Source organism: Dasypus novemcinctus, chromosome X (assembly GCF_030445035.2).
Source record: "Dasypus novemcinctus isolate mDasNov1 chromosome X, mDasNov1.1.hap2, whole genome shotgun sequence".
Lineage (NCBI taxonomy): Eukaryota > Metazoa > Chordata > Mammalia > Cingulata > Dasypodidae > Dasypus > Dasypus novemcinctus.
The window spans coordinates 12,185,225-12,200,334 of NC_080704.1; the positions used below are offsets into that span (position 1 = coordinate 12,185,225).

The 15,110-nt window shown below is 39.8% G+C and overlaps 1 protein-coding gene across 9 annotated transcripts in view; it reads right to left on the minus strand.

The window, feature by feature from the left end:
* MID1 (midline 1) overlaps positions 1-15,110 on the minus strand; it is a 350,591-nt gene that overhangs the window by 56,741 nt on the left and 278,740 nt on the right. For all 9 annotated transcript variants that reach the window (XM_004446447.4, XM_058292075.2, XM_023582843.2 and 6 more), the window contains one exon: positions 12,605-12,700. In XM_004446447.4, coding sequence (XP_004446504.1) covers positions 12,605-12,700 — 96 coding nt within the window. The remainder of the gene's footprint in view (positions 1-12,604; positions 12,701-15,110) is intronic.

Genomic DNA, 15,110 nt, shown 5'->3' on the forward strand with positions numbered 1-15,110 from the left:
CTTTTTCCCCATTAGCTGAAAGGCTAATGTATTGCTATATACAAATCTGACCAACCTTGCTTGTCTTCTCCCCTTTCGACCTGGGAAACAGAATGCTCTCTTTAAGTTTATCAGGATGGGGTGGTGGAGGGTGGTGGTGAGGCATCCTGCCAGGTAATGGAAACACTGCTTGCTTTAATTTTATTGCCATGAACAAAGTTTTCTTATTGTTTCCTAGAAACCCTGAAAGGCAGGCCTCATCAGCATAGTTCTAATTTTTTTCGAGACCACAAATAAGAGGACTTCTTTCAGGCCATTTCATGAAAAGCAGAAGGAAAAATTTCTTCATTCTGCAAAAATTAAACCAATCCTTTGTTTACGGAGCCAGAGCCCAAGTGTAGGTTAATATTCCATGTGTTCTCTTTCTGTGGGCATTTGCTGCCAATGCCTACCTAGGCATGCTTCCTTTGCTTCAGAGTAGATAAAGGCTATGTCCGAGATATGAAAACCCTCCACAGAAACCATCTTCCTTGAGGATACCATCGCTTTGTCATCATTATTTTCAGATCATATGCAAAAAGAAGGAACATTTTTTCCACCCAATAAGCAAGCCAGCCCTCTCCTTTTGCAAGCCCTGTTTATGAGATTGGGACCCACACACAGCTTAATTCAATGCTCACTGTGATTCTGCCAGCAAACTAAATCTTCTACACAGTCCCTGCTTCTTGGGCTGGAGGTTTTCTTCTCTCTCCACATAAAGTTTAGGTGGCCAGAGTTGGGGGCTTGCAGACATCTTTGCAACAGTCTTATTGGCAAAAAATGAAAGTGAGAGGAAATGAGGAAGCTCTTTTCTCCAGGAATGAGGAGGATGCTACCAGCGTGATAGTGCTAAAGCATGAAAGCAATCCTTATGTACTTGTCGAGTGTCCACAATGCCCAAGCACCATGCTAGTCCCGTGGCAACGTCAGAAACCTGAGTCCTGAATCTTGCCTTCTAGGGAGAAGGGCTTCACTAAAGAATGTTTAGCAAGCATACAAGTGCATACAGAATTAACTACAAAACCATGGGCTACAGAAATTCTAGAGCTGAGTGGTCCAATATGGCAGCCACTAGTCACATGGTTTTTGAGCGCGTGAAATGTAGCTAGTCAGAATCAAGATGTGCTATGAGTGCAAAACACATACATTAATAATGTTTTATATAGATCACTTGTTGATATGGTAATGTTTTGAATATATTGGGTCAAATAAGATATACTAGTAAATTTGATTTTATCTCATTTTTAACTTTTATTTAATGTGGTTACTAGAAAATTTCAAATTTTGTAGCTCACACTCTATTTTGATTGGGCAGTCTGGGTTCTAGAAAGTTTCAGAAACAGGGAGATCAGAATATGCTGAATATGAAGCTGAACTGGTCTTTGGAGATCAGAGTGGGCATGAGGAGTGAGGAAACCAGGCGGAAAGGAGATGAGCAACAGCAGCAGTCCAGAGGGGAAAATGAGCAGGTTTGTAGGACAGGAAAGAGTTAAGGATTCATTTTAACAATAAGCAATGCTCAGTGGGCATGTAAGTGGAATTAGTTATCTATGAGGGGGGACAAACACCAGAGCCTATTATATCTTACTTCCCCCTGGAAAAGCACTTCTGGGGCCATTTGCAGAGAGATAGCTGTGACTGATTTTACACAGAGACCAGCTAAGGCAAACAGGGGACTCGGGAGGTTTAACTTTGGCCTGGTCCCTTGCTTGACCTCATCTTCTTTTCCTAGTGATCCTGTGCCATCTCTCTTTGAAGCTTTATTTGCTTACTCTCTCAGTATTCACTTCAGATAGGGTGTTGGTGGTAGAAGTTATGGGGGCAGTGAGAGGGGAGGAGGGAGGGAAACTGGAGGGGTTGGCCATGGTACAAGATGGGTTTTACCAAAAGGATAAGTGAAAAGAGAACCTAACCTGGTCTGGAAAAAAAAGGAAAAGATTAGAGAATTCAGGTATCTTCTTGTTGCTGATTTTGGCTGCTCTAAAGGCATCTTCAGACCTAGGTTACTAGTGACCCTACATGTGCAGAATTATTCTTTTTAAGAGCATTTCCCCTAAATTGATTCAATGTGGCTTTCTGCTCAGCTTTTCTTTGACAAACCAGAAGGGACAGAGAGGGTGTTCGGGAAAGTCAAAAGGAAAGATACAGGGTTACAACTAGGGACGGGGGATTACCCACAGTGATCACCCTCCAGGGCTGAGCAATGACCCACTGGACAGCTTGACCTCCCTCCATCAACCCCAGCTTAGCCCTGGTCTGCTGGCAAAGCCCTCCTGCTGGGCAGGAGCTACTGGCTTTCTTGGGCATTGCCAATCTTTCTATGGCCTCCAGGGAATTGGGGCTGCTGAGATGTGCTACCTAGAAACACTGTCTGATGTACTGTCTTCTCAAGAAGAGCCCTCGTTGGGTCAGAATTCAATAGACATGCTCATCTGTGCAAAAGAGCTAATGCTAGAGGGAGGATGGAAGTTCGCATTTGTTCTCTCCAGGAGTGTTGCATTCATTCATCAACAGCCGTGTGCAGGAGGTACTAGCAGGAAAAGACACGGTCCTGCTTCCCAAGGAGTCCATCCCAACTAAGGGAGACCCTGAGGATTTTTTTCTAAGGTCTGCATTTATATCAACAAATCACTATGTAGTTTTCATTAAGTCTTTAAGTTCAAAGGATAAATCTAATTCTTCTATCCATAAATCCAATAAATTTTATAATATTAAGAATAATCACTCTCAGAGGGTCCTTGAATTGATGTTTGTTTAACTCAAGTTGAATAAGCTAAACACCATTAAACAGTCAAGTTCGTCTATAAATTAGCTGATTAAATCCCTGTGCACGGTTTAATTGAGGTAAAATTTACATAGAAAAAAAATGGATAGGTCTTAAGAGACAGTTCAACGGATTTTAACCAACGTACACCCCCGCATAACCAACAGCCCAGTCAGGATCTAAACATTTCTATCATTCGAGAAAGTACCCTCATGCCACTCTTTCATTCAATGCCCTCCCCCATGGGTAATTATTGTTCCTATATTTATCACCAAATTCCTCTAACATTTTAAACTGCTTTTACTTCATAAGCACTTCAAATGCCTAATGGAACAAAGTGAAAATCTTAACAAGTCAAACCTTCCCAAGTCCTTAGTAATTTTGCTACATCTAATAAATTAAACTTTCAAATAAAGTGAAACTCAAGTTCTCTTAAACATTCGTATATTACATTAAACTTAAACTATCTTATACTTTCAACTTAAAAGGATAGGTCTAAAATCAATTACATATTTCAAACTGGAATCTCAAAGCTAATCTGTCAAGTTTGTCTACATATGAAAAAGTCTCTCAAATGTTACAAATATTTAATATACAAATATATTTTTTAATCCTAGATTGTAATATAAAATATTGATTCTAAGGATTTTATTCAGGTTTTCAACTTTTATATGTATTTCTTAGACTTCTGGGAAAGGAGGAAAAAAAGAACCATGTTTACTAAGGGGAAACAATTTATCACCTCAAAGAAGTTGAGGTTACCAGGTCAACGATGAATGGTTATCTTCATGGGCAGGCGAGGCTATCCTCTCAACTAAGCTGAACTTACTGGCTGAAAACTATGGCTATTATGGATGGTCCAAAATTTGAGAACAGCTCATAGGACCTGAGGGCTGGCAGATTCTACCAGTACTGCAGATATTTACTCACTCCGGGGGATAACAGGAACTTCCAATCCCTTGCCCCATAGGATTGCATCTTGGTATGCCATCCATTGTGAGAACCCAACTTTTAAATCATCTCTTTCAACTACCTGCTTTGGGGTAGCTGAAGGTCAATAATCATTCTGGTTGCTTTACTCTTTGGTTGGATTCAACCCATTTCTTCATTGACTTATTCCTGTCCTATCTGGTTTCAGGACACAGTTCTCAGGTCATTTTCATGACATTTATCTTAAAAGAGTACTGACTATTCAATCAGGAAGTGATAGTAGGAGCTTATCAAGTGCTTGTTATTGTTTTTAGTCCACATTTGCACACATGCAGCCTACAACTTTTGCTTTCCCTATAATCCTGGCTACACTTTCTCGGGGAACTGCAGCTGCTCTGTGCACTAATCCTTGAATCTAGACATCCCCAAGGTTGGATGAGGAGCTATCTTTCCAATCCTATGTAAACCGATGGAAGTCTTTCTTGAATGAATTTATCACAGCCCAATGCCTAGTTTGTTGAGTCAGAGAATTCGGCTACTATGATAGTTTTCATCACTCATATATATGAATCTACTTTATATCTAGTGGAAATATTTTTAAAAGCACAGTAAAAGATCTATTATAAATTCCTAAGGCAGGAAGTTGCCTCACTTGGGTGTAAAAAATCTTCACTTGGGGTGCTCCTCACTGAGAGTTTTTTACATTCAGTGGTCGCTGCAGGCTTTAGAAAGAGCTGAATTTAAATTTCATATTTCTGTTTCAAACAAAAATAACCAGTGCTACAATTGCACTCTTGTTAATGAATGTTGTACATGCATGGCTCAACTATTTTGCTGGGAATTTCAAAATTAGAACAAAGCCCTTCAGTTTTTCCCATGGCATCTAGCAATTACAAATAGGAGTCAGCTGAATGAAAGTAAAAGCAGTGTGCCCCATTTCTCTCATAAACTGTAATTAACTTATACACAGAGATCATTTCAGCCTGAGTATCATAAATAAAATAATTTTATATTTAGTTATTAAGAAAATAAATTAGATATTAAGATCCACAAGCAAAAGAGGTTGTTTCAATAACAAAATGATGGACTGATAGTGGGGATCATGCTTCTCTGAATGGCATGAAGGGGATCCATACTGGGACCCAAGCTTCTACCTGACAGTCACCTTCACACCTCGGACCATTCCTCTCTCACCTTGGATGCCCTCATCTGAAGCCAACGACTTACAACCATCTCAAAGGAAAGCTGACCTAGAACTAAACCACAATGGTCATTTTTGAATTTGTCACCCCTGCTCCTGCTATTTTTTATATCATACTGGAGGGGAGCAGATGAAGTTCAAGTGGTTGAGCACTGCTTCTCATGTCTGAGGTCCCGGATTCAATCCTTGGTGCCTCCTAACAACAAGCACACAAACAAACAAACAAAAAAACCAACTCTCATTGGGGAGTGGAAGTAGCTCAGTGGTTGAGTACCTGCTTCCCACATACAAGGCCCTGGGTTCAACCCCCGGTACCTCCTTAAATCAATCAATCGATCAATCAATCATACCAGAAACATCCCTGCTTCCAAAGTCAAGTGTGTAAAAAATGTCAAGGTAAGGAGGTTGCGTGTGGAATAGTGTAGGGAAGACATTCCTTTATGGGAGAGACCAGATAAAGACATACCAGGGAAACCAAGCATTCTCCCCCTCCTTCCCATTGCTCATCTGTTGGGCCCCCAAATGAGGCTGGATTATTTCCCATCTAAGCATTAGCCTTGGAAATCTGCTCTACTGAAGTCAAACATGTCAGAAGGCATGTACACATGATCATCTTCCAGCCCAAGCAACGTCGTAGGATTTTGAATGTGACACAATAGTTCATTTCACCCAAATTGGAAAAATTAGCAGATGGTAAAAGATTTGGATAATTTTAAAAAACATTTGGAAACGAAAACTTGGGAATCTTACTCTGAAAGTAGTGCCAACTAACTAATTAAGCCTCATATGTATTCACTCATTCATAAGATTAACCCCTTGTTCTAAAATACTGGAAGACTTTTTACTGATATCATCTGATTTTTCCTCATGAATATACTCAAGAAAGTAAGAGGACTTGATGTCATTTATGAATCTTTTGTTTGTAAGTTAAGGGCATTGAACCCAAGGGAAGACATTCAAGTATGCATTAGATACAACTTTAATAAAAAAAATTAAACTTAATCTCCAGAGAAGAAAACTAAGTTTGGGCCATCAGTTGTTAATTTTAGCCAATGTGTTAGCAAAAACTGGATACATAGCCATTATACTCAAGCAGGAGTATAATGAATCTTTCCTAGAGATGAAGTTCTATGCCGGTCAAGGGTTCCTTTTTTTTCATTGTCATGGCAATCCTAAGACCTGACATTGGGAAATCAACCTTTACCTTAGCAACTCATCATCATCCAGTTTCGGAATGCCACCATATTTGCACCTTCACATAATCACCAATCCAGAGAAGTCTACATGGAGAGCCATGGCTGACTGTGGGTTGCAAAATGTGGTTTAATGAGGCCCAGAATCTAACTCTAATGATACCTTGAGAGCACTTTCACAAAGGGTCAGATTAGGTGGGAATCTGATTCTTATCTGCAAGTGCCAATGGATTATAACTTTGGACATTCATATATGCCCCCATCAGGAAACACTTCATCCAAGATCAAAAACCTGTCCATACATTTTATGTTTGAATTTGCATGAAATTTTTCTCACAGAAATATCACTAATATGCCTTGTGACAGTGCATTTTGCATTTGAGTGTTGGTCATCATCCAAAGGCTCTGGACAGAACATTTGCCAAGATTTCCTCAGAGGTGGAGAATGCTTTATCATTCTAAAACTGTGCAAAAAAATTATAAATTCAAATTACAGTTCATCTTTCATTCCAACCCAGCTATTTTTCCATATTTCAAAATTTACAGTTGAATGTTCTGAGAGCTTGGTGAATGACGGAAAAAGTCCTTTACAGGTCCTCCTCTGTTTGCCAAGTCCATTTTTACAAGTTCTTACAAGCTACCATACATGCATTACCCTCATCCCTTTCTCAACTTATAGAGCCCAGCATGTGAGCAGAGATCTTAGTAAATAGCATTTCATTTGCCCACAGAAGTTTGTCACTCTGCATACCAATAGCACCGGAAAGACTCAGAAAAAGCCAGTGAGAGGAAGCAGATGTGGCTCAACTGATAGAACATCTGCCCACCAAATGGAGGGTCCACAGTTCGATCCCCAGGGCCTCCTGACCCGTGTGGTGAGCTGGCCCACACGCAGTGCTGTCATACACAAGGAGTGCTGTGCCATGCAGGGGGTGCACCCGCATAGGGGTGTCCCACGCACAAGGAGTACACCCCATAAGGAGAGCTGCCCCATGTGAAAAAAGTGCAGCCCGCCACGAGTGGCACTGCTCACACAGAGAGCTGACACAGCAAGATGACACAACACAAAAGAGATGCAGTTTCCCCGTGCTGCCTGATAATGCAAGTGGACACAGAAGAACACAGAATGAATGGACAGAGAGAGCAAACAACAGGGGGGATGGGGAGAGAAATGAAGTAAATCTCTAGGAAAAAAAAAAAGAAAGAAAAAGTCAGTGAGAAAGCAAGCTTCCCACTAAAATAAAGGAAAAATTGGTTTAAAATTTTCGTGAAAAAAACCAACACACCAATGGTATAAGGAATAAAAAACAAAGGATTATGAATGAGGCAAGATAAGTCAAAGGGGCCAAGGCCCAGCCAGGTATTTAAAGAAGGCTGTTTCCAGAAGTTGAGTTCCAGAATGCCCTTCCAGGATGAACTTGGACGAGGGTGGTGGTATTGGCTCAACTTTTTCTTCTCGAAACTACTATGAGAAGTAGTCACCCTTGCCCAGTTAGTCTCACTGTGGGTTTGGTAGTTGGTCACCTACAATAGCAAACTGAACATGCATGGTATCAAGGTGTTAGAGTCATTGTGAAAGAACTTGATTCTCAGAATGTGTGGAGAATCTGGTAAGTATTGGTGATCCTAAATATTTGTATGGCTAATGAACTAGGCCATGTGATAGGTAAAAGAAAATTCAGATGGAAGAGGTGATGAGGAGGAGAAAGCCCTGATTTAACCTAGAAAAAAACAAAGTCCTGCTGAGGGCCAAAATGTTGATCACTTCTCAGAGGCCTTGCCCTTTATCCCATATATAATTAACTATAAACTCAGTCCAAGAGAGTTTTCTACTGGTTTCCTCTCATGAAGAAAATAAAATAAAGCCCCTAGAAATGCAGATTTTTAGAATCCCAGCTAGCTTTTTACACAAACCTTATCTGAGAGACTTCCTGAAGTTGCTCTTTCAAAGCTTCCACCCTGAGTCCCAGGTTGCTTTGGCCTTCACGCACTTCATTCCCTAATTTTTAAAATTTAGTAATCACTCTCAAAAAGTCATTTCATTTGCCATGTTTTCAAAGTTAGGAAAACAATGGGGTGGGGGTGGCACTTTCAAACTCTTCCATTCTAATGAAAAACAAAGGTGAATCCCAGGAAGGAGGTGTGGACTCTTCAGGGTGTGACATTTCCTCCAGGACTTGGGGGGAGGAAGGGGCTTCATTCATTTAATTTACAGTGATTTAGGGTGCCTTTGAGAGTTTTTCACCTCCAGCTGGTGTGGGAAATATTTTCCTGAGGAATGCTCCTATCCTAACACAAGGATACCTTCAGGAACAGCAAGGGGAAGAAATACAGCCTAGGAACCTGGGATGTGAATGAGGAAATACTTTTCCACAGCTTGGCTTTAAAAGAATACACCCTGGTTTCTTACAAATTCTACTACCTCTTCAGAGTTTACTAGCACTGTGATGTTTTCCCTTGGATTTTGGATTGTTTTGCACGAAGATAGCCATATTATTTTCCCAACAAACAAAAATATTTCATAAGTGGCTGAAAAGAGCTAGGGATACCAATTAGAGCTGTGAAACATACAAGGGTCTATATGTTTCTTGAATCCTCCCCTAACCATTAAGTCCAAATGAAGTTCCATCTCAGGTACAATCTGAAAGCCTATGCAGTTCCCTATCTCTCTGAAGCTGTCCTCTAATAGCCCCTTCATACACCTTCCATGACTTAGAGAAGAGCTCCTTGCTTGACTTCTATATCGTCCTCAAATTTTCCATCCCCATACCTTCATTTGCCCTACAAGCTGTGCCTTACCCATCCCTTCATACCCAAATGTTATCTACTCTCCAAGGCAGGCTCAGATCACATGCTAACACCCCAGCTCTCAGCTGGAAGTGGTTCCTTGCTTCTCTGAGATTCCAAACTTCGTGACCCACACCTCCCTTACGGTTTGGTTTTCTGCCTTCTGTGGTATTGCAGCGGCTCCTTTGGAATAGAGCACATGCGCAGTGGGTGTGCCATACACACTAATGGAGCGAACAAAGCTGCAAGATGCCCTCATCCAGAAATATGCGTTTAGCAAAAGCAGCTTGCAGGCCACTAGGCTCCAGAACAGAACGAACAGAAGGTCATGTGGAGCAAAATTAAACCAAACTTGGAAAGAAGGTAAAAAAGATGACTGTGTGTCCTTCCAGTGTCATCCTAGAGAATACTCCACCAAGCCAACCAAGTAAGGGTTACTGGACCGGAATGTAACATAGTTGGACTTTCTTTTTATTGTTGATGATTTAGACTCTGCAAAGTTAGATGTTAATTTGTAGAAAACGATGATACACATGTACATTTGCCCAAATGTGACGGCTTTATTGCCTATAGGACATTGACAAGTTTTTTGAAAAAATCTAATTTAGCTATCTTATGCTAGCATTCTTTCCTTTTCTCCCTAATAATCTCCCCCCACACACACACTTCTGTATGTCTCAGTTTCTGGTATCCTCCTTCGGACCTGCTTTATCTTCCTGCTGACTCCTTCATTAATGAGTTAAAGAAATCTTTGACATGGACCCATTGATTTTTATTTGAGAATTGGGTGTCCAACTTTTTGAAAATTATACTTTGAGAATATTAATAATTATGAATAAGGAAGCAAGGGAAAAAGAGGTAGTACCAATATAATTACATTTCTATTACTAATTTATTGTGTTTAATTTGGTTCTAGAATAAAATTCCCAAATGCCAAATTTACTCACGCACAAATGTTTTTTTCCATGCCAAAGGATGTACACAGAAATAACAACAGAGAAAGGAATTAATATTCCTTACTCTTGGTCTACAATAACTTGTAAAGAATGGCATGTATGTGTCTATTTGCAAATGTACAATCAATTCAGCAGTGGCTTTATTTTAAAAGCCTGTGTATGAACTAAAATGACATCTAGTCTCTTGATATAAATTAAATTTCGCTTGTAAATTTCTTGAATAAAACATCCATCTATCATTTGAAATTACTTAACATCATAGAATATAATTTCCTATCATTTTAGGAGGAATTCATGCCATGCTAACATTGCATCAGAACAAGGAAGTTGCTCTGAAACCACTACCAGACATAATGGAAACCAGACACTAATGTTTTAGGAAGTAACTAGCTGGAATTGAATGAAATAATCACCCAAATCATAAAGCATTTATAAGTCTTCCCCATAAAACACAGGTAATTTTTTACTGAGGAAAAATAATTCTTTCTTATTGTCCTAAATGAACATCAAACGCTTTCACATCATAAAAATAAAATAGAGCACATGGATCATTTCATTTTGTTCACCCATTTATTCCAATAATACATACTTACTTTACTTTATAATAATGAAGACATTATGCTTGTTCACTATTATTTACAAAGTTGTTTAATCAACCAGGCTCAAAATGTTCTCTGGAGAGATTGTTGCCAAAAAGGAATGCAGTTTGAGCAGAGTGTTAGAAAGATTTGGGTTTTGCAACGTGCCATGGCCTTCACTGCTGCCCGCACCCTCCCGTCTGTCATGCTGGAGACTTGATGATCGTGAGAGTTCTTGAAGCAGGGGAAGCTATGGCACAAACCCATGAGCTCACTGAACAGCTCTACTTTGCTCCAATCCCCCCTATTCTTCCCCACTGTATTTCTTTCCCTCCCCCACCTTCACCCTCCCTTTCATGAGCACTCTCAAATGGCAAACAGTTGGAGTGTATGGCCTGGATAGGAGCGGAAAACCATCCAGTTCCTATCACGTTGGATACAATAGAAGGAGTTGTAACAAACTGGAGTCGGAAACAGTTGCCAACTCTTGTGTTTCTCTCATTAAACAATCTACTTGTAACTGAAAGTGCAAACTTTATGAACAAAAAAGTATTTTATTTACTTCTATCAAAGCACCCGTGTTTGCATAGTAGAGATGTTCTTCCATGGATAGGATTTGAAAGTGACATTTGGTCATTTTTATGATGTTGAAGAATGTATCATTGAGAAACACAACTGTTTTTATAAATAATCTGGTACTCCAATACTTGGAGTATTTTGAAAAACTAGTCATAAAATCTGCAAGAGCCGGTTCCTCCATAAAGTCTCAGGCAAATTGTATTCTCTTTTTTTTCTCTATCTCTCTCTCTTTTAATTACAAACTACCACATCATAATCCACCCCATCTAAGGCACTAGCAGTTATAAATCTCACTCTTATTTTATGTGACATTAAGAAATTAAGAAAGAAATGCTGCCAATTAAACTCCGCCCCACCATTAATTCTCAGATGCAGTCCAATTTCAAAGATAGTAGTCCGGAGAAAAAAACATACATCTTAGATTCAAGTAAATGCAGTATTCTACAAGCTCATTACCTCACTAGCTACTCAATTGCTCTTTGTTTTGTTATTTGTGTACATGTTATTCTTACAGACATTGTACATTATTTTTTAAAGTTTATTTTGTACATTATTTTTTTAAACTGTATTGTGCACATACTGGTACAATTGCAGGCACATAGAAGGCCATAAACTTAGAATTATTGATTAGATGATAAAAAAAAAAAGCAAGGAAAATGCTATTGTGAAAATGGAAGTACTGTCAAACCTCTAAAATGCAAACTCCAGCCTTAGATATTATTTCGGGCTAAGATTGTGATCATTCAAATAGTGTCCAAATTGGCTATCTGGAGAGTCATCACGCATATTCGTTGAAAACAAATTCACAGAGCTCCTACGGTGTGAAAATGACTGCACTAGAATCAGAGATCCGCAGATGAGTAAGGCCTGATCTCCATCCTCAAAGACCTGACCTAGTCAGAAAAATGGAACCAGTACTTGAAAAAGTGACCAAAGCCGTAAGAAGAGCCTTGATAAAATGTTACGTGGTTCAGAGAAAGGGGAAATCCAGAGAAACAGTCATAAGGGAAGTGCCACTTGGAGTGGGACTTGAAGGACAGGAAGGACTTGGACAAGCAGACACAGGGCAGGGCGCGGGGGTGGGGGCATGGTTTGGGCTTACCAGGCAGAAGGAAGTGCCCAGTTCAATGCCAGAGGGTTTGAAAGCATGGTCAACTGGCACTACTTTAGCCTGAGTGTGTGGAGTGGAATAGGGGAAAGACAGCTAGGGAGAAGATGGTAGAGGATGCTAAATATCACCCTGAAGAATCAAGATCTATTTCCTTTCCATACGCGGCATGAAGTTATGGAAGGGTCTGCTCTTGCTGGCATTAGGACTGATTTCACAGACACGAACCTGACAACCAAGATGCATTTAACATAGATCTTTTAATAGTAGGGTTTTTTGTTGTTGCTGTTGTTCTTTGTAAGGGTGATCAAAAGTCACACTATTAGAAATGCTATATAATGTATAAAGTGGATGTATAATCCACTTTATATATTTGGCTTCTAGAAAATTATTTCATTTAAAGAATGGCTCCCACTGGAAACACCTAAAGGGTGGGAGCATAAACCCCTTGATGCAGATTTCATCTGAAAACTACCACAGACATACTCACCTCAACATGTTGGCAGGTTTGGATGAGTTTAGCCAAGAGGGTCTCCAGCTCCGTGTTCCTCTTGATAAGGTTGGTGAGGTTACTCTCTAAGTTTTGCTGTTCAAAAAAAAAAAAAAGAAAGAAAGGGAAAGTATTATTCTACATTATTTTAGTATACACAAAGTTCCTCACACTCAGGAAAAACTAATACATATTTCAAAAACCCCAATGAAGCCTATGCAAATTTCAAGTATTTAAACTGAATTTTGTAAAGTTGCACTTAAAAGATTCTTTTAGGAATGTTCAGATTTCTTTTTTGTTGTTGTTGTTCCTGTTTCTTGCACGAACACAGGCACTTTTAAAGGAATCATTAGGTCTAGGTTACTTCTACATCATGAACAAGGGAGAAAGAAAGGGATTGGATTTCTACACATATTCCTTCACCTGAATGAGAAATGGCAATAATGTAAGCAAATATATACTTTATACATCAAATCTACTATGACTGGGTTTTAGGATTTCACCATATTAGAGACAGGCAGAGGTCAATTACTAGAATGAAAGGGAATTCCTCCAGCTATTGCTGACAATATGGCTGCTTACAGGCTTTTGTAGGAAGTCGTCATCACAAATGTTTATTGAGTCATAGCATGTTTTATTTTATGTGTTTCTATTCTTGGTCTATCAATTCCAGGCCAAATTTCTTTAAACGCTATGGCACTCTCCTGCTTAGGAACTTAGGAGTATTCCCTATTTCTTTAGAGCATTAAATAAACAATGATTTGATCTTATTCTCAACCACACTACCCTCTATTTAGGTACTACTGGCCAAGATTCCTCATGATTTCCCCATTGCTTCTCGTCCTGCAGGTTCTCCAGTTATACCATTCATTCATGCAACAAGTATTTATTGAGCTCCTCCTATATGCTGGGCAGGGAGAGACATGCTGGGGAAGCAAAAATCAAAGTATTTGTGGTCCCTGTCCACCAGGAGATGGCTACGCAACTGGGAGAGAGCGGCTATAAACAAGAGAGGGGGGAAAGCCAAGGGCTGCTTAGGGGAGGGTTCCCAGAGGACAACATCTTTCAGCTGAGACTGTAAGGATGCGTGGGGATTTTTTGGTGGACGAGAGGGAGAACTGCTTGGGGAGATGGAATGGAAGTGAAGGTAAGGGTGGGGAAGAGTATACGACAGGCAAGGGAATGGCTTAGGCCAAAATCAGGGAGGTGCGAGAAAGCTGGGGATTAGGGAAACCATGTTTCAGCATATGGATAAGAGTTCCACAAATACAATGAAGGTATGGAATGAAAGGAAATTTCATGGAAAACAAAGTAGACCTAAGATTTGTGACGCCATCTGAGAAAACTGAGAAAAAAGATTAGGAATGAGGGGTTTTGAAAATGAACAACTTCAGAAAGGTGATGATTCATTATGTATTTATGAGCATTTTCACTTGTTCCATGTTCTGAAATTTTTAGAATTAGAAAGGTGTATTAAATAAAAGAGTCACTTTTATCTAATGCTTGACATGCATATGGCAGAAGCAGAAATCCACTGGGTTAGTCTTAAACAAGTTTTGCTTATTGGTCTGTTGTTTATCCTATTACTTAATAACTTTCTTCAAAAGATTCAATGGCTGCACTTAAAAATTTCCAGTAAGTTTTTTTAAACCCACTTCCCTTTTCTTGTTGAATTATTTTATATTTCTGTTCCAAGGATGCAATTCCTTCCTTCAAGTTCCAAAGAACTAAACAACTTATTCTAATTCTGTTCCAAGGATGCAATTCCCTCCTTCATAATTTCCAGAGAACTAAACAATTTATTCTGAAATTCTTTTGAAAAAAAGGCAGCTCCATCTTTTCCTGTATTTGCTTTGTTTAATGTTTCCCAAGGCTCTCGGTCTGGTCTTGTGTGTTGTCATTTTTGACTGACAGCTCGTCTGACGTGAACTTTGTGCTGTGGTTCTTTCTTAGGTCTGAGGTTTTTACCCTGAAGAGGACCCTCCCACAAGACACCCATATGCAGTAAAGGCACAGATATCCTGGTTTGGCTCCGAGCCTCTACTTCCTTCCCTGGGAGTCTATGCCTGGCTTCAATGCCAGAGAAGGTGGCCCGAGTGTGGAGCTGGGGTGTTCTGGCCTCCAGGTATTGGGGGTGTCACAGTCCTCAGCTTCTGCCACATGCAGAGTACACTGTGCCATGTTTCCCTCGGGTCCCCAAGGCCCCATCTGGTCTCCACTTCTTCGTCAGTGGCACAGCTTCAGCTTCCCCTCGCTTTACTGTCTTTCCTTTCTATTTCTGGTCCTTGGATACTTTCCACTTAAGTTTAAGCTTGGTGATGTATTCTTTAAAATATGTTTTAAAATATTTTATCCATACTTGTTATGTGTTTGGGGATCCAGAAGGAGGTTTCTGTGCATATTTCTCCTGGACTGGAAAACCAACAAGTAACCTTCCATTTTGGCTTTGAAATAAACAAAAAGGTCCAAATAAGACGACTTTAAAGAAGAACAATATTTCTCAGTT